Source organism: Syngnathus typhle, unplaced genomic scaffold (assembly GCF_033458585.1).
Source record: "Syngnathus typhle isolate RoL2023-S1 ecotype Sweden unplaced genomic scaffold, RoL_Styp_1.0 HiC_scaffold_97, whole genome shotgun sequence".
In the NCBI taxonomy this organism is placed as follows: Eukaryota; Metazoa; Chordata; class Actinopteri; order Syngnathiformes; family Syngnathidae; genus Syngnathus; species Syngnathus typhle.
The window spans coordinates 143,472-166,348 of NW_026872003.1; the positions used below are offsets into that span (position 1 = coordinate 143,472).

Sequence of the window (22,877 nt, forward strand, 5' to 3'; positions counted from 1 at the left end):
AATGATTGGAGTTCCAGTTTGTCGTGTTCACTAATCCTCTGTGTTATGTTACTGATGTCTTCAGGTGTAGATGCTTGATTTCTTTCGATGCGTGTCATGGTTGTGAGTAGAGTTTACCTTACAGTCCTGCATGATGATCATTGGTATCTATCCAGCTCCTCGATACTCCTTACCATCAGCACTTTTGCTTCCTCCGGTGATCCATTGAGCTTGATAAATATTTTACAGTTTGTAGTCCAGGTATGTTGAATTTTTTCTGCTTCCTCAGGTAGCGTGCTTTTTTGGCAATATCAGCGTTGTGCTTGGTCAGGTGCTCATTGATGTAGACGTCGGTTCCTCTCAGCTTTCTTCCTTGTTTTAATACTGCAATCTTGTGCTTTCTGTTGACAAACCGCATGATGACAGCGGGTTTGTCTCCGGGACTCCTCTTGGGCAGAGGGTGGCAAGCTTCGATGTTGTCGCAGTCCAGCTGTATCCCCTTGGACTGCAGGAAAGTAGCCACCTGTTGCTCCGTAGAGCTAACATCCAGATCGTCGGGCTCACCTCCCTCGCCAGCGGCCACTGCCCGGGCGTATGATCGGGCTTTGATATTAACTCCGGAGATGATCACGTCGTTGATTCTGGTGTATTGCTCCAGGTCAGCAACCCTGCTTTCCAGGAAGGTGATTTTCTTTTCGTTCTCCTCATTCCGACTGCGGAGAGCTTTGACCTCCTCGACCAGCTTGAGGATAGCTTTCTGCTCCATCCTGATAACCGAGACTTCTTCAGTGAGGAAGTCCAACGCCTTTTTAATATCTTCGGTCTCCTCCACCGAAAAGAGGGGAACCGCTGACGCCTTCTTCGGACCCATGTTTGGAACGCGCTTGTTGGTTTTTTTTAGCAATGAAGCCGTGTGTTGTAGCTTTCGCGGCTAGTTGTGCACTTCCCCTCTGAAACAAGCGATGCTGCTCCGGTGTACTCACAAGTCTTTCGCGCTTTGCCTTGCCGATTTCAAGTCGGGCTTGATAACTTTTCAGACAGTTTTGTCAGTGTTAGAAGAACGAAGGTTGTCGATGAAACTGATCTGTCAGTTGAACGAGCTGTCACTCCAACCTCGAGCTGAAACACACAGCACACCTGGCGAAACTCCCCTGGTTAAAATGTAAGTATATACTTAGGGTTTTTAATAAAGTTGTGACAAAATCTCGGGTTGCCACTTACCTGTCTCGTCTTCAAGCTGATAATGAGGCCGTGTAAACTAATTTTTTCTCTACCCACTTTTCGGCGGCGCGAAAGGTCGGCGCGAAAGGTGTGTGCGAAGTCTGAAAAGGCAGGGTAAGTTTTAGTCGTAGCGTCAAAACTTTATTACACACAGAAGAAAAACACTGAGAGCGGAACACATCGCTCTAAATTCGTGTGAAATATGATTACACAATTGAGTGAACATGTGCATGTTTATATTTACGTGAACTGAACGCTTTTAGATCCCCCCCCCTTAAAACGTGAAAAATGGTAGCGTCCACTTTAAGTAAAGACAGAAAAAGACGTCCCTGTAAAATCACGCGATACGTGACGATACGATTGAGTGGCGATATTTCAGTATATTTAAAATATGATCATGATAGTAATAAAATAGCCTTACAGTAATGGTAATAACTATAATCGCCACGGTTTATGAGGTTTCCGATTTGTTTTCAAAGTATTTCAATGCAACGTGATCAGTACAATCGCGAAGATAAAATAATGGACACTATATCAACTTATAGAATGTACATACAAGACAACATACATACAAGACAACATAACAATAAACTATGATCACAAGACAATATATTAATAAACTTTCAATAATTGTCTCATTTGCCCAAAAACAACCCACTTCCTCCCTGATGCATGCATTGGCTGATGAATAATAACATGACATTAAAATATTTAGTGAGTAGTGGGAAAGTAATGAATGAACATGCAGAGTTAAAATCAAAAATAAGTATTTAATTACAGTTTCATATCAACACAGAAAAGACCTATTTTCTATTAAAGAAAGAAATAAATGAATGTAAATTATGAATAATGTCATTCAAAACAGGTTATTTTATACGACAAATCACAACATAAGTTGTCAACATACACTTTACACTTTTCCTTCTAAACAAGAAGGAAAAAAAACAGTTGCATGGTGCTTTTTGGAACCAAAATACAGTATGATATTAGTTGTTTTGGGCAGAATGGAATATATAATGGGTGAAATCTTATAAATAATGAAAAAAATAGATAAAATGTTTAACTGACTCAATAAATACTGAACATACAAAATGACAAACAAGAACGTATACATTGGACTGGACTTGTATGTGATGAATTGAACATGCACATATTGGAAACACAAAACTTAATAAACAAAATTTAAGGCAAAGAAATATAGAAAGGCCAATAAATAAATAAATAAATAATTGAATGAATGAATGAATGAATGAATGAATGAATGAATGAGAACAGAAAACAGACTATACTATGAGGCCTCGCAGAGGGACAGCTTCCGACAGTTAAAGGCTAAGGTGTTCTCTGTCTGCATGACTGGATGCATGTAGAACCACAGGCAAGACCCAGGAACATACTAGAGGAACATGAAAGAGGTGTTGAGGAGAAGGGGTAAAATTAAAGAGTGCTTCCTGACAATTTTCCTTGTTGGCTACTCACAGATGAAGCAGGAGAAGTCATGTGTGTTTGGGAGTTTGTGTTCCATGATGCAGGCCTCCCTTGTACAAGTCTTCTTGAAATGCGTGGCTCTCGCTGTGCTACAACATAATTTCATAATCAATTCATGTTGAGGAGAAGCGGTAAAATTAAAAAGTGGTTCCTGACAAATTTCCTCATTGCCTACTCACAGAAGAATCAGGAGAAGTCATGTGTGTTTGGGAGTTTGTGTTCCATGATGCAGGCCTCCCTTGTACAAGTCTTCTTGAAATGCGTGGCTCTCGCTGTGCTGCAACATAATATGTTAATCAATTCATGTTGAGGAGAAGCGGTAAAATTAAAGAGCGCTTCCTGACAAATTACCTTCTTGGCTACTCACAGAAGAAGCAGGAGAAGTCATGTGTGTTTGGGAGTTTGTGTTCCATGATGCAGGCCTCCCTTGTACAGATGTTCTTGAAACTGTTGCCCTCTGTGACGACAAGAAAGCCTGTAAAGTAGTTCTGTTTGGTCTGTTAGGTGGGTTCTCATCAAGTTTGATTCCCAGAGTGGCCGAGCTCCTGTCTAGACAAACGTAGCACGTGGAGCCACAGGCAACATGAAAAAGAAAACAAAAAAAAACATTGAGTTTCTACACTTACATTACAATAAAGTAATATGTCATGCCTACCTCTGGCCTCGATTCTGGGATGAGCTTCTTCTTATTGTGGCTACAAGGCAGTTAGTTACAGGCTTGGCTAGATGTGGTTGAGCCACAGCTGAACACATTTCTGTCCCTTCTCGTTAAACTCTGCTAAATTCGATGCTGGGCAGGGATGTTCCAGCAGGGGCACATGAGGAGGTGTTGCATGGTCTGTGGTTCAGTGCCACAGTCACACTTGCTGTTCCGATCCTCCTCTTTGGCGAGAGTGACTTGTGCACGTCCAACACCAGATCTTAGTCTATTTAGGCATTTCCACGTTGCATAGTTGGTATCTGCTCCTGGGGTCATTGCCTCGCTTGCCTTAAGCTCCATTGTAGTTTCTGGTGGAAGATTGTCAAGTCTTTCTTCCCGCCGAGTGACTCTTTCACTGAGGGGTGGGACACTTTTCAGAAAACTTTTCCTGGACTTAAGGCGGCATTTGGCTGGTACATGGCCGAAGAGAGGATGTCTTTGGTCAGTGGACTGTGGATGAGCTGCTTTCGCCACATAAAATAAACTGTTAAAATACAGAAGAGTGAAATAGCAGCATTTAGTGTCTTTTGAAAGAAAGATAAAACATGTCTAATCATGAGAAACTTACCTCGTCTCTTTTCTGTTCTCGCCTCACGATTATGACGTCGAAAAAATATAATACATAAAAAAATGAAGTAATTAATGTGAAAAACAATTAAAAAAAAAAGTTTAAAAGGCCTTTCTAGAACTCATCTTAAAATCAGAAATAAAAACATGTCAAACGTTAAAAAGTCTCCCCTTAACTCGTCTAAGATAGTTTAAAAAATGTAAAAGTTTCCAAAGTTAAAAATTTCGAAAGTGAAACATTTTAAGTTAAAAGTTTAAAAAGTTAAAAATGTTACAAGAGTTAAAAATTTAGAAAGTGAGCATTTTAAGTTAAAAGTTTAAAAAGTTAAAAATGTTACAAGTTAAAAAGTTAAATCAACTTGAGTTAAGGGAAGACTTTTTGAAAGCTAATTAAAAAGTCTAAAAAGTTTAAAATTTTAAAAAGTTACATCAAGTTAAGGGAAGGCTTGTAGAAATTTTCAAAAGCCTTGGCCTTCCCTTAACTGAACTTGAGTCCACACCAACCCCCATTCCATATCAACATAAAGGCCCATCCTCAACTTACCACCACAGACATGAGTTCAGCTACATCAACTGTCCTTGTCTTTACATGTATGACCACCTTTCCTCATGATACTTTTTAATCAGTTTCATGTAAGGCTTTACTCACGGTTTGTTTCCATTCATCACTCTTCTATGATTTGCCTGGGACCATTTAAAAATAATAAAAGTGAATCCAAGTTAAAAAGGCCACTCCTCTCCGTCTCCCCTTCACTCACTCTGAAGCATGCTTCTCGTGTCAAGCAAACCTTTGCCATCGATAACTATTTTCCAATTCGATGTTTTCTCCATTTGTAATGCCAGGCAGGCAACAGGTTAATTGCTAGCATCACGCAGAAACCTCAGTGTCCAAAATAGGGGTGGATTTTATTGTGTTTGCCACCAATTTATGTGATCAGTATAAAGCTGCTTTTCCAGCTATCGCTATCCACATGGGTTGGTAGTTATTTTCTATGTGGAAATTGTGAGGCTAATGGCAACATTACGTTTACCATTCTGAGCCCCAGATCCCATTTCATCTCAAGTCAACAAATGACCCACCACATCCCACCACTAATGTTATACACTTACGCCATCCGACGTCTGTCCTCGTTGTTTTTCCAACAAGTGAAAAACATGATTTAGATTTGACTTACCTTTCACTGGTGAAAACACAGAAAACAGGATTGTGATAACTGTTGTATATTCGCACGAAACCTGAATAAAGAGCACAGAGGCCGAGAGAAAGAAAAAGAGGTCAAGTAATGAGCACTTCCACTCCGGATCCCATCTTTCCTCAAGTCAACAAATCACCCACCGCATCCCACCACTATTATTATACACTTACGACACCATTCACGTTTCGATTTCCATCCTTGTTGTTTTAGAAAATGCTGAACCGCATGATTTAGCTGTGACTTACCTTTCACTGGTCAAAACACAGAAAACAGGATTGTGATAGCTGTAGTACGTTTGCAGGACACCTGAATGAAGGGCACACTGAGGTCGAGAGACAAAAATGAGGTCAAGCAATGTGTTTTTGTCAGTGGTAGCAGTGGCTATGAGTTGCGTGTAGCCTTTCGAGCGGAATGAATCAAGAATGGGCTTGAATGAGGCAGATCGCATATCTTCATTAAAATCTCCACATACCAAGATCTGATGATGCTCCATTACTTCAAGGTACCGCAAGAGATTTCCCAAGCTTGGCAGAAAAGTGCGCAGACTGTTGCCTGGAGGCCTGTAAACGGCAGCAATCAACACATTGAGGGGATCTTCAAGTTTCACCACAACAAATTCAATGTCGGTCACACCCTGAACGTATTTCGTTTCCTGGGCCGCGATGTGACTTTTGACACAAATACCTACGCCGCCACCACGTTTTGTCGCCAAGTCAGGACAGTTTGTGTAAGAATCACTTCGGTTCCTGCAAAACATCGTGTAGCCTTCCAAGCAAGCACGTCCATCGGCCACTGATCCTTGGAGGTGTGTCTCTGTGAAGCACAAAACATCAGCGAAAAGCAGTTCGTGATGAGACACGATATCTTGCACGTGACAAGACAGCCCTTCGGTGTTATGATGGACGACAACCAGGTGATTTGCCCGATCTACCAACGGCATCACGTGAAGGAGGGGCATGACGCTCTCCAAAGAATCCTCTGCCATCTCAGCAAGAGCCGCAGTGATTTGTGGATTTGCATGAAGCCTTCTCTCATCCATATGCAGAATATGCAGACCACTGAGCGAAGTCACTCTACTCAGAGCTACGTACCCCATGCCGTGTTCGAAAACACCTTTCAGCGAAACTGCAGCCTGTGACGTTGTCATGCCTTGTACCTTGTGGATCGTGCAGGCAAAAGCAAGCTTGATGGGAAACTGTCGGCGCGTCACTCCAGCCTTGTTCAGCTTCTCCTCCAGTCTGTCAATGTACACGGGGTTAGCAGCACGCGCATTGTTACTCACATGATCGAGTTCTAACCCAAGTTTCTGGACACGGGCTTCATTTGGATAGTTCACCAATTTGACAACTTTTGCAAACATCCCGTTGCACAGACCTGATTGAACATCAACGTTCCGTGTGATCATAACACGAGCACCCAGGGCAACTTTGATGGAGTCCGGAAGCTCATTCTTAGCGCCTTGCACAGGGGAAGCTTGCCTTGCCATTCTGCCAGTTCCTTTGTCTTTCTTGTAGTCATCCGCGTCAATCTGCACAATGTCCTTATGAAGCAGTTCCAGCATCGCAGAGTTATGGCCATCCACCTGTTTATTGGTGGCAAAAACATGCAGAATATGCTTTGGACACATTTCTGGGGAAGTGTACCTCGTGGCAAGGAGAGCTCTGTCCATTTCCGACAGTTCATCTGACTTTTCTTTGACGCGAAGTCGGTTCAGCAGTTCGGCAAAGGCGACATCGTCTTTCTGCCTCATGATGGCGGTGAGCGTGATCTTTTTGAAGTCGTCACGCCAGTGGTCCAGCCGCGTAGGATCGTACACGCACAGAGGTTTGGACTGTCTCACGGGAGGGAGCTGAAAGAAATCTCCAACAGCAAGAACAGACATGCCACCGAAAGGTAAATTAATTCCTTTGATTTGTTTCAACCTGGCATTCACGTAGGCGAAGAGGTCTTTCGACACCATGGAAATCTCATCGATGATGAGTATTTCGGCGATGGACAGCTCGGCTCTGACTTCGTCCAGTTTATTGCCCAGCCCGTGGTACGGGGGTTTGAGACTTCTCGGCAGTTTGAGTAGACAATGCAACGTTGCCCCGGAAATGTTGAACGCAGCCGTGCCAGTGAAAGCTGCGAGAACAACCGTTTGCTTGGAAATGTCGGCCTCCTCAGCCAGTCGTGGTAGTCTCTGCAGTATTTTGGTAGCCTCAGCGTGGATACACTTGATGAGATGAGATTTGCCGGTCCCGGCGCCACCGTTGATGTGGTAGAAGAACTGCTCAATGGGCTTTGAGCTACACACACGTTTTATGCACCAATCTCTGACCTTGTAGAAGACGGACGCTTGCTTTTGGTTCAGGTTACGATACATGTCGCGTAACACCGCGGGATCGATGGCAGCAGGCTCTGTCACGATGGACATTTGCGTTGTTTTGGACCTGACGTTATAGTCCGGGACATTTTCCTCCACGTTGTCGTTCGGTTCATCTCTCGCGTTCATTTCCTCAACGCATTCGAGTCTTTGCAACTCACTCTCGGGAGCCAGGTGGCACCATTCGTTTATGACGAGCCCACTCTCCTCCACCTCTTGGATGGCGTTGTCAATGTCTCGACTGTATTTCTCATACCTTTCTCTGTTCCTTCTGACAATTTGGCACACGCGCTCCACAGAGTCGTTATACGGTAACTGCACACAGGCGTTATCATGAAACAACTGATAGGAAGGACAGCGTTCAGATTTTAATTGGCAATCAGCACGATGAGGCAGGTACAGCTTGAGCAAGCAGCAGTAATATTCCTCGGGATTCTTTTGTTCAGAGTATTTGCAGTATTTGATGACGGCATGTTTTTCTGTTCTTTTCTGGACAAAGCCCATGTCGTTCAGCAGAGGCAAAACATTCTTACCTTTGGCTTGTTTGCCATAAACAATTCTGCACATTGATGCAAAATCAGCCAAGCACATGACTTCAAATTCCTCTGTTTGAGGTCTGGATTTGTATTTTTCCGGCAGGCCAGTCATCCACACTTCATGAGATTCCTGCGTTTTGCCCTCAAGGAGCGAGAGAGGATAACTCATTTTCAGCGCATTGTCACTCGTTTGTACAAATACCACCACCATGCGGGAGGACTGTTTCATATGCAAGCCGCACGCACGTGCGACGCATTCCTGAGCACTCACTTCTCTTTTCTTGGAGTACGCTTGCATAATTTGCTTCATTTCATCGCTCTCGTTGACATTTGCGCAGCGGGAGTTTTCAATGACCGATTTCAGGTATTGGCTCAGACCGTGTTCAGCCTTGCTGATGTAGCTGCAGATGTATGCGATGCAAGAGTAGGCATTCAGGATGTATTGGATGTCCAGGTTTCCATCCCAGGCAAGAAGCAAATGGCGGTTGTAGTTGTTGACCCAGCAGTCTTTCGGTTCTCGCTTAAGCACGACAGAACTCGACGAGGCCGTCATGCGCAAACAGTTCATGTACTCGTCACCGGTGAGCTTACATTTAGCCAGTAGCTGAGGCAAAGTCAGGGATGCCGTTTCAGGCTCATTCAGCAGATTTAGCACGGGAACAAGCTTGGCATTCGACGCCAACCGATCGTCATTGCGTTGATCTCGATTGTCGTCGTCGACGGGCGCAGGTCTGACGATCATTGTTTCATCGCACGGTTGTTTGGGGAATCCAAAGCGGCAATTTGCACCTTGGTGTTTGACGCACGATTTGGAGTGACTTTTGCTGTGCATCTGAACCTCTGTGACCTTTTTGTACAATTCCGGTTCCTTCTGCGGGTCCGGCAGCTCGGCCGAGATGTAGCGAGACACAAAATGACAGATGGCTCCATCCGTGGCTTCCTCAAATACAGGGGCACCTCAAACCCATATGAAACAATGAATGTGAGGACTTCCTCTGTGTTGAAACTCCAGTCGGTAAAAGTAGTCGACGACCTCACCAATCGGTTGCGCCGGAGAGAGGATCAAATCTCTGAACAGAGCTTCCACACGCTTGTCAAACATGCGCATCGTCGTCACAGGATTGCTGCGTAGGATCTCACACTTGTTGGTAGCCCAGTCAAGTTAGGCGAAATTCACTACTTCACCTTGTTGCGCTTTGATGGCGGTGATGACCTCTTCCCAACGCATTTCGGCAGCAGAAAATGTGCAAAAGAACGTGGGTGTGCCCAGCTGCCGGATCATAGCAAAAAGATCTTTGGTGGTTTTCTCCCAATAGGCCGGCGTACCTCTCAGCGGTGTCATGAATCGGACAGCATCTTTGCTGCGCACCAGTTTCTCAACTTCACGTTTGTCCTGAAGCATGGCATTGTTTATCCTTCGACCATCCCTGGTAAAAGGCTTACCTTTGCGCAGCTGTATTGTCATGCTCGACGTTGCCTGGTAAATTTCAGTCACAAACTGGGCAAAGAACAAGTAGTTGGTATCTCGAGCAAAGCGTTCATCCACGCAACACAGACGGGTTGGGAAATATTTGCTTGGTGTGAGTTTTATTGCTCTCTCTTCATCGAGGGTGTTGTGACCAGTGGGAAACTGCACCGGAAAAGCCATGGCCTCAAGCTTGGGAGTCTTGAAAAAACTTACTGGGTTGTTTCTTTCTGCAGGAGCAACACAATAAATGCCCTCTGTAAAACTCATAATTTCCTCTGCCACATCATTGGGTTGGAGACATGATTCAAGTATCACTCCACCATTTGGTTGATCACCGTCTTCCGAATTTTCTTGTTGCTGTTTGTTACCACTGTTGTCATGTTGAGAGTCACTGTTCATCCCACACAGAGCATCACTTTCAAATCTGTACATCTCCTCCAGAGCGTCCTCATTGTACTCACTGTCGCTCATTTGCGCTTTATCGGAGCTGCTCTCATCGTCAGTGAGGGTTGGGTCGCAAAGGTCCGCATCGTCGCGAATGGTTATGTCTCTGTACTGTGGATGGACTTGTTTCAGTTTCATCAGAGCGCTCAATAGCTTAGACCAAGTGACAGTTTGAAAAAACTGATGGCCTTTGTAGCAAAGCCGTCTCTTCAGTTTCACTCTCAACATCTGTGACTTACTTCTTAGTCTGGGCAAGACATTGACCGTCTCTTGTACTTCCGATGGCACGCACACCACATTTCCACGAATGGCTCGTTGTTGACCTTTGGGAAGAGGTACAATTTTGGCAAATGATATGCATTTGGAAATGAGGTGTCTCTCCAGTATGTTCAATCCACACAGTTCCTTTGGAATATCAGAGAGTGTGAGATTGTTCGCAACAGCAAGTGCAGGCGTTTTACCATCTTTGAGGTGACTATAGCAAGTGTGACATATCCACTCCAGTTTTCTTTCAGCTGGTACGCTGCACGAGGCCTGACATTCATCATCACAGATATGGACAAATTGTCCCGTGAGACAACTTGCAACAACATGTCTGTTTTTCTTATAAAATCTACGTTGACAAGCGCGTACTTGGTTCGGAAACAATGCTCTGTGGCAAACAGTGCAGACAAATGTGGGGCCATTCTTAATTTGGGCTTTGAATACCTCAACAGCTTTCATGAGCACACAGTCATTTCGCTCCCTACATAGTCGGTTTATGACTTAGTATTTTTTCAAAAGCGTACTTACTCTGCGCATTGTTTTGGTCTTCAGTGAATCAGATTTTTTTGCCATTATGCGCCTCATGATTTCCTGATGTTTTAATCGGAATTCAGGGTTGTTTAAATAACGGCGTGTCATGTAAGAGCGCTGCCTGTTTCGAAACCCAACATCGTCACGGTAACGTTCTGTGATGTAAGCGCGTCGTCTCATCGTAAAACACTCATCTGTCCTATAACGACGTGAGAAATGGGAAAGGTTTTTCTTAAACTCATGATCCGTCTGACAACGTTGTGTAAAATAGGACTTTTGTTTGGCACAAAAACGCTTGTCCTGTTGATAACGGGTTCTAATATAACCCAATTTCCTTTGTCTTACCTCTGCAATTTGACTGTACTGTTCCCTCTCTTTAGAGTTTTTCATCATTCTCTTTAGTTCCTGTTTTTTACGTCTCACTTCCAATTTTTCTTTTAACTTTTCTTGTGCTTTTATTTGTCGTAGGAACTTTTCTCTACGAGATTTTGGAATTTTTGTCACATTTGCCAGCTGTTTACCTGTAGTGAAAACCACTCCACTGTCGTTATCGGTAAATTCTTGGTGGTGACGTTCACCTGAACACCGTCTAGTGTCGCTCGTCTCAACACATGAGACAATCTCAGCAACAGGTCTGCTTGCGGCAACACTGATTTGCGTCATCCACTGCTTCTGTGTCAGCGTTTTCTCTCGTGTGTCTGTCTGTGCATTAAAACTGAGAGATGAATAGAATTCAAGTCGACGTTGCAATGTGATCAACTGCAATTTTCAAAACCGCAAAGGCTGCAATTTGAAAAAGAAAATGTGCATATATTTATTTATTGAATGACTACCATTTCAGTCAAACTGTTTTCTAAGTTGTATTTGAGGTAGTGCTCTTTTTTTGTATTGAAGTTAATGTATCGCTTGTGTTTGGTAAATATGTAGAAAGAGAACCTTAAAAAAAATGGCAGATTAAGTCAAAAACAACAATGACATATGTATCGTTGGCTGTTTTTGCTTCGTTTCAGTTTACTTTGGGGTTGAAGAAGGATGACGTGCACCTGCATCAACAACCTCCACCCGAAGACCACGACGAGTTGGCCACCTGAAAGTCAATTTGGTCTGAGATATTTATTTGTTATTGTTACGACATTGTCTTGAAGTCTGTTCCATGTTTTTGTCAATAAATGTCTGACAGTAAAGCCCATAAGTGGCCTTACGATATTTCAGTTTTGCAAATATATATATATATATATATATATATATATATACGATGTCTTTTAATCTCAGAAAAAGAGATTTCTGTAGTTCAATCTAATAAGTGAAATTCTCAAAAGACACCTGCCAAAGTGTTATAAATCAAGCAGTTCAATTCACAAGTAAGCAAATAGTTTTATTCATGTTTTAAAAATACATTCCGTTTAAAAAATAAATATAATTATCATGCCTTCAAGTATAAAAACAATAATATGTAATAAATATCTTCTTTAAATAATTCATACGACTGTTTGCAATAAATAAGGTCTTAGATTCACAACGGCTTTTTTGAATGAGCAATAAATAGGTTATCTACAGAATAAAAAATTTAAAAAACTCAGTGCGTCATGCAAAAACAAATACATCATCAATCCGTCAGTGGGTTACGACACATCAGTGCAGATCCAACAACTTAATTCACTTCATGTTTTGCCCAACATTTCCGACGGGCTTCAGTGGCGGACGTGACTACCGCAATAAACTAAACATGGCGAAGACCTTGGCATGTTTTCCCCTTCGCCGTTCTTTGCGCCTCAGCGCCCTCTCGCCGTCAACAATGAAGATGTAGAGCTTCCGCAGGATGTTGTGCGCCGTCATCTTTCTGTGGAAAGCATCGGGGTGGTACAGTGACCTCAATAGGCTCTCTTCCTCATTGCTACTCAGGCCTGTGACCTCTTCTGTTTTTTTCATCTGCCGGACAAGAGTAAGCAACACAATGTCAAAATAGGTATTATAGTAACAGCAAAATTCATTTCCTATCCCTAAATTGTCACACTGGCCAACCTTTTGTTTGATATTGTAGAGCAGGAGTTCAGAGTAGTGTTTGGCCTCAGACAGAATTTTACTGCCGGGATATTCCTTCTCCACGTGCTTGAGAAGAATTATGTAAGTGGACAGACCTTGGGCCAGCCTGTGCAGGCAAGCCTCCTGGAAAAAAGAATATTTAGGTCAGTTAAAAAACAAATATCTATTCAACCTACGCATAAAAGTCAAGCCGATGCTAGCAAACAATTATGGAAAGTGTCAGTGTCTGTATTTTCTCCCACCTCTGGTGGTTTTCCATTTCTGGTTCTTACCTTGCTAAAGTTGGAGCTGGGGCAGTTTGCTGGAAACTGAGGTGCTTTGTAGTGCTCCAGTAAATGAAAGTTGACAGTGTTTTGGAATTCATCATCAAACTGATATTGAAATTAGTCACAAGTCAGATATGTTTTACAGCCAGGAGAAGACAATGAAGGTGCTTTCTGAATTTCCACTTACAGCTTTCTGGTGTTCTTTAGCGGTACCCAGAACCGAGTCCCAAACATGAGCAGAGGTCAGCAGGTCAGAGGGCGCCGTTTCCTCCTCACTTGAGGTGTCGCTTGATGGCAAGACGGTGGTCGCTTCTGTCAACGGAGCGCCATTGGCTCGCAGTACTAGAAAAGCCACCAAGCCCACCGCGAGAATTTGCGTGTCTAATGCGGAAGCAGAAGAAAATCATGAATGAATGGCAAAAGAGGAAGAAAATTCAGGAAACATTCATCACTGACTTACACATGTTGGGCATGTTGCGTCGAGATTACTCTTGCCTTGACCGCGTGCTCTCGTGGAACATGTCTTGACTTCTCATTGCACAGCCGTTATATATTCTACTGACCGCAGGGATTTCCGAATACCTTCCGGTTTCAATTATATACTGATGAAACCGATATTACACTTTTTTTTTTTGGTGCATACAGCAGAATGTAATTACACAGAATGAAAAAAGACGAATTCAATCATTTTTAAAGAACAACAACTTTATTTCAATTATTTCAATTAAATTTCACAACAGGTCGGAGCAGATTTTATTTAAAAAAAGCCCATTTAATTGTAATTTATACAATATTTTTATAATGTGACCATGTCAAAAGTCAAAGTCTGCTTTATTGTCAATCCCTTCATATGTCAAGACACACAAGAAACCGAAATTACATTTCCTCTATCCCATGGTGGAAGTGGAATTTCCATCATCATCTTCCAAACGTGCGCCAGTGGCTTTGCTCATCCTTATTTCCTGGAAGAAAAACGGACGTCAAAAGAGAAATATTGCTTCTTGTCGCTTGAAAGATGTGTCACCTCTCCGTTGGCGTTGATCAAGGTAAAGTGGACCTGGCCTACGGGTCCCCAGTTGGACTGTGTCTCCCAGACTAGATCAGAGGGAGGATTGTGGTTTCGGCCAGCGTCAGCCGCCCAGATCTGATGCATGTAAAGGTCATTGAAATATTGAGCACCTTGTATCTGAGATCTTCCAGATAAGATTGATTACCGTGACACTCTCGTGGGCCTTCAGGATGAATTCTGCGGCAAACTTGAATACAATGGGAGCAGAAGATCCAATCTGGAGCTTCACCTGCCAGTTCCCCAAATTCTGATCCTAATAGTTGAAATTGATCTCAACAGGTTAGTCGTTACTGGAAAATGTGCAAATTTCGTAAGATGTTCCCCTGTGACACATCCACTGACCTCATCAACTGTATTGCGGAGTCTGACATATTTGCCGTACGAGTCCACCTCATCCAGAGTGACCTGCTGCTCATCCACAGTGACCTGCTGGGCGATTTTAGGACGAGGCACATTGCATCCGCCCGAGCTCAAACCCTCGCTGTCCTTCGGACGTTTCCTCTTTTTGCTGGCCGACATGGTTTGGCGTACCCTGGGGACAAACGTGGAGACATTAATTGCTATGAGAGCAAACGTTGTGGTATGTTCTAAAGCTGTAAAAAGACCTCTCCTCCTTGTTCTGGGTCCGCTCCCTCTCTGTAGACAGAGCCTCCTCCAGATCTTTCACTTTTTGGCCGGCTTCTAACTCCACCATGCGAGACTCGTGCTGGCTTTGGACCATGCGCAAGTCCTACGTGAGACGTGAAAATGACTCAGCTTTATTTTCATTAATTAAATAAGCGATAGTGATGGTAATTACCGACCGCGGAATGCAGCTTCTTTTCAAACTCCAGCTCATCTTTAAGGATTTGAATGTGATGCGACTTCCTGAGCAAAAACAGTATTAAACCCTCGACGCAGTCAAATGCGCTATTTATATTGATGTGCGACTATGGGATGGTTAACTGAAAGTCCAATTGAGCTGCAATTAGTCACGAGGAGGATTTTCCTTGGGGTGTGGCCCCAGCAGCAAAGCAATTGTGTCAGCACTAATATCCACTATCCATTTTGTTGTTGGCATATTTTTGATAAAATGGCCGGGCGGGCCTCACCTTGCTTCCAGCTCGTCAAAATCAATCTTCAGCTTGGACAACTTCACCTGCAGACGTTCACGCTCTGTGGCCTCTGAGTCCAGAGCCGCACGGGCTTTCGCCAGATCGGATTCTTTCTTCGTGTCCCTGAGATGACAGATATACACATAAACTGAGAATATGGAAAATTTCGGGCAGTCTGAGAAATCAGCGTGAACAAACAAATACATACAGCCGAGTTAAAAAAACACCAGAACAATCACCATGACAATTGCGAACACACAGAAAGAAAAGAAATAACTGGAACATCACTCAAACACCGGTGATCCCATCGTGAGTCCCACATATGGGATGGTTAACTGTAAGTCCAATTGAGCTGCAATTAGTCACAAGGAGGATTTTCCTCGGGGTGTGGCCCCAGCAGCAAAGCAATTATGTCAGCACTAATATCCACTATCCATTTTGTTGTTGGCATATTTTTGATAAAATGGCCGGGCGGGCCTCACCTTGCTTCCAGCTCGTCAAAATCAATCTTCAGCTTGGACAACTTCACCTGCAGACGTTCACGCTCTGTGGCCTCTGAGTCCAGAGCCGCACGGGCTTTCGCCAGATTGGATTCTTTCTTCGTGTCCCTGTGATGACAGATATACACATAAACTGAGAATATGGAAAATTTCGGGCAGTCGGAGAAATCAGCGTGAACAAACAAATACATACAGCCGAGTTAAAAAAACACCAGAACAATCAAGTCAAGTCAAGTTTATTTGTATAGCCCTAAATCACAAGCAGTCTCAAAGGGCTTCACATAGACAGAAATTGACAATTATTCTCAAAGCATCCCCCTCAAAAAGCCCCTTATGATGAAGAATATATATGGAAACAGATTTCCCTCGCCCGGACGCGGGTCACCGGGGCCCCCCTCTGGAGCCAGGCCTGGAGGCGGGGCTCGAAGGCGAGCGTCTGGTGGCCGGGCCTTCGCCCATGGGGCCCGGCCGGGCAAAGCCCAAAAAGGAAATGTGGGTCCCCCTTCCCATGGGCTCACCACCTGTGGGAGGGGCCAAAGGGGTCGGGTGCAGTGCGAGCTGGGCGGCGGCCAAAGGCAGGGACCTTGGCGGTCTGATCCCCGGCTGCAGAAGCTGGCTCTTGGGACATGGAATGTCACCTCTCTGGCTGGAAAGGAGCCCGAGCTGGTGTGCGAGGCAGAAAAGTTCCGACTAGATATAGTCGGACTTGCCTCCACGCACAGTTTGGGTTCCGGTTCAAGCCCTCTCGAGAGGGGCTGGACTCTCTTCCACTCTGGAGTTGCCCATGGTGAGAGGCGTCGAGCAGGTGTGGGTATACTTATTAACCCCCGGCTGGGCGCCTGCACATTGGGGTTCACCCCGGTGAACGAGAGGGTAGCCTCCCTCCGCCTTCGGGTGGGGGGACGGGTCCTGACTGTTGTTTGTGTCTATGCACCAAACAGCACCCTTTTTGGAGTCCCTGGACGAGGTGCTGGAGAGCGCTCCTTCTGGGGACTCCATCGTTCTACTGGGTGACTTCAATGCTCACGTGGGCAATGACAGTGAGACCTGGAAGGGCGTGATTGGGAGGAACGGCCCCCCCGATCTGAACCCGAGCGGTGTTCTATTATTGGACTTCTGTGCTCGACACGGATTTTCTATAATGAACACCATGTTCAAACATAAGGGTGTCCATGTGTGCACTTGGTACCAGGACACCCTAGGCCGCAGTTCGATGATCGACTTTGTAGTCGTGTCATCGGATTTGCGGCCGCATGTTTTGGACACTCGGGCGAAGAGAGGGGCGGAGCTGTCAACTGATCACCACCTGGTGGTGGGTTGGCTCCGATGGTGGGGGAAGATGCCGGTCCGACCTGGCAGACCCAAACGTTCTGTGAGGGTCTGCTGGGAACGTCTGGCGGAATCCCCTGTCAGGAAGAGCTTCAACTCCCACCTCCGGCATAACTTTTCCCAGGTCCCGGGGGAGGCGGGGGACATTGAGTCAGAGTGGACCTTGTTCCGCGCCTCCATTGTTGAGGCGGCCGACCGGAGCTGCGGCCGTAAGGTCATTGGTGCCTGTCGTGGCGGCAATCCCCGAACCCGCTGGTGGACACCGGCGGTAAGGGATGCCGTCAAGCTGAAGAAGGAGTCCTATCGGGCCGTTTTGGCCTGCGGGACTCCCGAGGCAGCTGACAGGTACCGGATGGCCAAGCGGAACGCAGCTTCGGCGGTTGCTGAGGCAAAAACCCGGGCGTGGGAGGAGTTTGGCGAGGCCATGGAGAATGACTTCAGGACGGCTTCGAGGAAATTCTGGTCCACCATCCGGCGTCTCAGGAGGGGGAAGCAGACTACCGCGTTGCGGGAGGCGTCTTTCGTGCCGCCGGTGGCGTATGACCTTCCGCGAGAGGCGTGCGGGCTTGGGGGGGCCGCAACGACCGAGTCTGACTCGGACGGGGCGCAGCTTCCCTCCCGGTCGCAGCAATAAGCGCCGAACGCAGCGTTGGTCACCAGCGACCCCGGCGGGTTCGTCAGGAGCGCCGGTACCCTTCCGTAGCTAGTTGCCAGCTGGCCACAGCGGGCCGCACCGACCGAGTCTGACTCGGACGGGGCGCAGCTTCCCGTCTGGGTGACAGCGGCGCTGACAACGGCGGGGCGGCCGGAACCCCTTCGACCCCCCGGCTCCCACCAGTGTCGATCCAACTCCGCATCCTGGCGTAGCGCTTGGGCCCAGGCTGTTGACGAACAGGAAGCGGGAGCAGAATCAGTAAATGTAAATGTGCTAGTTTACGTTGAGTTAGCCTTGAAGATGTTTTAGTCACAGGCCTAGCGCTGTAAAAAATGAATGCTTACTATTTGTCTGGCGTTAAGACAGACATTGTTTCAACACAAATCTGCGTGTATTGCCGTGCCTTTGGATATTTGCTTAGTTTAAATGCAAGCGCTAGAATGCCCCAAATTAGCCGGTAAAGAATTGATAGAGCAAAAGGGTAGAACATCAAAGTAAAAAGCTGTGATCCAATAAAGCAAAAGTTGGATCAAAGTAAAAAGCTTTGATCAATGATGCCGTTTATATTCTAAACCAAAAAGGTAGAACATCAAAATGAAAAGATGTGGTCCAATGATGGTATTTATACTATATTATAATTTTCCACACTGAGAAGACACAGAAAAAAATAAGTCATGCTAAAAAATTATTGTTTGCTTCCACATACTCCTTGCAATGTGTTCACATACTCGTCATTACTTTTTGGTGCAATTAATGAGTTTGCGTCGAAAATTGGTTCATAAATAGATGCAAAACAAATTGCGCGGGTCCGGATCGTATCTCAAAAAGGGGGGCTGCTGATGCGTCGGTTCAGAAGTGGAAAATTGGCACGTAAGTAGATGCAAAAAATCCGCGCAGCTTCCGTTCGTATCTCAAAATGTCCGTAAGTATAGGCGTTCGTAAGTAGAGGTGCCACTGCATATGCAAGTTTAACATGGTCGCTTTTACTCGTATGCTTTGCATGGTCCTTCAGATCACTAACAATTCCTCCCATCTTAAAAACTCAATTTCTACTCTCTTTTTTTTCCGCAGAAGACAAAGCGGCCCAGTCATTGTTGAACAAGTTAATCAGAAGTAATCTTGTCAACACCACAAATCAAGTTGAAGTTCTTCAGAAGGATCCCAACTCTCCACTGTACTCTGTAAAATCCTTTGAGGAGTTGCGACTGTAAGTGTATCATTCTTTAATTTATTCATAATCCCTCTTGTGATTTAGTGCGTCTGCCATAAATGACGAATGAGCTCATGTCTGTGGATGTTATCCAATAAAGATTACACACCACGGCAGATGCGCTCGTATTGAAAAGGGAAAAATAAAATTTGTGTTCTGCAAAAGTGTGGCAGAAGTGCTCGATGTTCATTACATGCCCAATTTGTTGTATTCCTGCCAAACTTGATCAATAAACCAAAAATATTTTTTCTCATATGTGCAGTAAACCACAGCTCCTTCAGGGTGTCTATGGCATGGGTTTTAACCGGCCCTCCAAAATCCAGGAGACCGCCTTACCCATGATGCTCGCTGAACCGTGAGTATGCTGTACATTGACTGTGATGTGCTACTTTTCTGAACTAAATATATGATGTGACTAAAGTCAGTTTGATTTTTCTGTTTAGTCCACAGAATCTAATCGCCCAGTCTCAGTCAGGAACAGGAAAAACCGCTGCCTTTGTGCTTGCCATGCTCAGCCACGTCAATCCAGACCACAAATATCCCCAGGTTATTTTTTAGGGATTTTATCAGTGATCCAAATGACCGCAGATGGGTTTATCCTTAGTCCTTGTGTGACCTGCGAGTTAGATTTCTAAATCTCTTTTTCCTTTTCCACCAGTGCCTGTGTTTGTCACCCACCTATGAACTGGCGCTTCAGACTGGGAAAGTTATTGAGCAGATGGGCAAAAACTACCCTGAAGTCAAACTAGTTTACGCCATACGAGGAAATAGGCGTAAGTTCACATCGAGTGCCATGTTGACGTTCTCACCATGCTGGACTGGTGCAGCAAATTGAAGTTCATTGATCCCGAGAAGATTCGGGTGTTTGTGCTGGATGAGGCCGATGTCATGATCGCAACGCAGGGTCACAAAGACCAGAGTATTCGCATCCAGAAGTAAGAATGAATATTAATAAAAAAGTTTCCTGACAAATGTGGGAGTTCGGATTTTGAGTTTCCACTAAAGGATGCTACGATTTTAATTTGTTCTTTGCTACACAGGATGCTGCCCAGAAACTGCCAGATGTTGCTGTTCTCAGCTACGTTTGAGGAGACCGTGTGGGACTTCGCCAGGCGCGTCGTGCCTGACCCAAATATCATCAAATTGAAAAGAGAGGAGGAGACGCTGGATACTATCAAGCAGTACTATGTGTTGTGCAACAGCAAGGAGGAAAAGTTTGAAGCCCTGTGCAACATCTATGGCGCCATCACCATAGCCCAGGCTATGATTTTCTGCCATGTGAGGCACTTCCCTTCACCCAGCACTTTCCGATTGATAATTATAAATGGCATCACATTTTCCTGAGAAATGTTCCAGAGTTTATTAAGAACGTCACAAGACTGGCGTCGCATAAATTCATTATGTTCCTTGAGTGTCTGGCTGGTATATGAACTGGTGACTCTGCTTTCCTTCATGCGATCCAGACAAGGAAGACCGCAGGCTGGCTGGCGGGAGAGCTTTCCAAAGAGAACCACCAGGTGGCGCTGCTTAGCGGGGAGATGCAAGTAGAGCAGAAGGCAGCTGTCATTGAACGCTTCCGGAATGGAAAGGAGAAGGTGCTTGTCACCACAAATGTCTGTGCCAGAGGTGAGGGACCCATGCAAGATAATTATGAAATATGTAGATATTTAACAATTATTTAGTCTTCCACTTCTCCCTATCAATTGCTTTTGTAATATTGTTTTAACATGTATTCTGACTGTCAACACCCTGTATGCTATTAGAGAAGATACCGTATGTATTCTTCATACATTGAAAATATTAACGTCAATTTCCCCTATCACCTCTCGCCTTTTTTTTTCTTTTTTTTCTGTCCACCAGGAATTGATGTGGAGCAGGTATCGGTGGTGATCAATTTTGACCTGCCTGTAGACCAGGAGGGTAACCCAGACAACGAGACCTACCTTCATAGGATTGGCCGCACGGGTCGGTTCGGCAAAAGGGGGCTGGCCATCAACATGGTGGACAGCAGAATGAGTATGAACATTCTCAACAGGATCCAGGAGCATTTTAGTAAGTAGTTATCCTTGCCATTATCTATTGCATTGGCCAGGTTCAATGTAATATATATGTTTGCATTTTTATTCGTCCACTGGCAGAAAAAAAACACTCGCTGGTTTTCTCTTTTCCAGATAAGAAAATTGAAAAACTCGACACACACGATCTGGATGAAATTGAGAAAATCGCCAACTGAAAGACAAGTGTGCTGACAAAGTGGACGCCAGCTAGACTTGCGCTCTGCAAAGACTGTATGCTTCTTTATGCTGGCTTTTTAAGTTTGTATTTTAAGCTGTTAGGGTGGAGGGGGTAAAACCACATATACTGCACGTTTACATACACTTCAGTCTGTGGAACATACCCTATTTCACTCTTTTTACTATAATATTTTATTTTGTAATGCTGAAAAAGCTTAACTGTCAAGTAACTCCTAAAACCCCATTTGACTCTGCTTTTCATACATATATGAACATTTTTCATGAATGTATCCTCTTTAGGTCATTACAACATTGACAGTGTGTGGAAAGGGTGAAGTTGGGTATACTGCTGCTCTGAGTGCAGGGGTGTCATTTTGGGTGATGACTGATGGATGGATTTTAGGGTCTATGCAAATTTAGAGTATACTCACATGAAAGAAATGAAATTAACCTCAATTTATCTTCAGGGTGCGTAGCCAAATGCCAAAATGGAGATGACCTACTAATAACTCCTCAACATTTTAGATCATTCTGGAGTAAAGCCCAGTCACGCGTCCCTCACAATTTTATTTATAGAGTATTAAGACTACTCAGCTGTAACATGTACCGTTTTTTTCCGTGTATAGTGCGCCCCCATGTATAGTACGCACCCCTAAAAATGGCATGCTGATGCTGGAAAAAAGCTTGTACCCATGTATAATACGCACCGAATTTTTATGAATTTTTTTAAAAAAAAAATTTAATTTTTTTTTTTTTTTTTTTTTTTTTTAAGTCCCAATGATCGTCACACACGCAGGGAGGCAATGGGTCCCATTTTTATAGTCTTTGGTATAGTCTTAACTAGGCTGGATGTAATTTTTTTTGTTGGCGTTGATTTCTCCGACTGCCCGTAAACGCACCACCGCGCTCCGTGCGCATGGAGCGTGTTTGAAGTGAACAGCAGAGAAGAAAGGAACAAGGCAAAGTGTTGTGAAATAAAATATTACCTGTAATACGGATTTAGGTAGAGAACTGAACTCTCGCTCTTTATATAGCTGACGTGTCTTGCTCATCCGTTCTGCGCATCTGTAATGGCGGCCTCCGTATGATATCCGGTTTGCGTGTGTGCGAGAGCGAGAGAGAGCGAGAGAGAGAGCGTGCGAGAGAACGCTCAACCGTAGCGCGCCGCCGACCGCCCAACTGCACCGGGCTGTGACAGAGCCGTCGCTGAAATTTAGAAGATATTTTTAAAGTCCTGATGTACTTTCTAAAATTTAAGTGGACCTCAGTGCGCACTGCGCAGGGAGCTTAATTTGGTGCGGTCGCGCAACTGCAGCGCGCCGGGCGCTCACTGTCGCATTGCTTAAAGAGCGCCTTTGTGTTTTAGGATGAACAGCAGAGACCAAAGGAACAAGGCAAAGTGTTGTGAAATAAAATATTACCTGTAATACGCATTTTGTTATTTGCTGATTGAAACTGCTAATTAAACTGTGAATTGAAACTAATAGGAAGAAAACAACTCTCGCTCTTTATATAGCTGACGTGTCTTGCGCATCCGTTCTGTGCATTTTATTTCACAACACTTTGCCTTTCTTCTCTGCTGTTCACTTCAAACACGCTCCATGCGACCGCAATGCTCTCGTATCAGACGCTTGCTCGATCACCTGCTCGTTTGCTGTCCCGTGCGCGCACGAAGCGCGGTGGTGCGTTTACGGGCAGTCGGAGAAATCAACGCCAACAAA

General features: G+C 44.7%; 1 protein-coding gene, 1 long non-coding RNA gene and 1 pseudogene across 4 annotated transcripts in view; 1 reads left to right on the forward strand and 2 right to left on the reverse strand.

Moving 5' to 3' along the window:
* The first annotated feature begins 1,003 nt into the window (after positions 1–1,003).
* On the forward strand, positions 1,004–21,210 carry LOC133148522 (ATP-dependent RNA helicase DDX19A-like; annotated as a pseudogene).
* Positions 12,842–13,386, reverse strand: LOC133148500 (uncharacterized). The gene is made up of 3 exons (XR_009712647.1): positions 13,253–13,386; positions 13,072–13,170; positions 12,842–12,922 (listed from the first exon to the last, which is right to left on the reverse strand). It is a non-coding gene; the product is annotated as an uncharacterized LOC133148500 (long non-coding RNA).
* The window catches only part of LOC133148516 (lamin-A-like), a 54,122-nt gene continuing 44,994 nt past the window's right edge, over positions 13,750–22,877 (reverse strand). For 2 of the 3 annotated variants that reach the window (XM_061271561.1, XM_061271562.1), the window contains 7 exons: positions 15,226–15,351; positions 14,938–15,001; positions 14,740–14,864; positions 14,477–14,666; positions 14,280–14,387; positions 14,090–14,209; positions 13,750–14,027 (listed from right to left, as the gene is read on the reverse strand). In XM_061271561.1, coding sequence (XP_061127545.1) covers positions 13,953–14,027; positions 14,090–14,209; positions 14,280–14,387; positions 14,477–14,666; positions 14,740–14,864; positions 14,938–15,001; positions 15,226–15,351 — 808 coding nt within the window. In that variant the 3' untranslated portion in view covers positions 13,750–13,952. Of the gene's footprint in view, positions 14,028–14,089; positions 14,210–14,279; positions 14,388–14,476; positions 14,667–14,739; positions 14,865–14,937; positions 15,002–15,225; positions 15,352–15,710; positions 16,583–22,877 lie in introns of those variants that run through there. The other variant, XM_061271563.1, reaches the window with a different exon arrangement.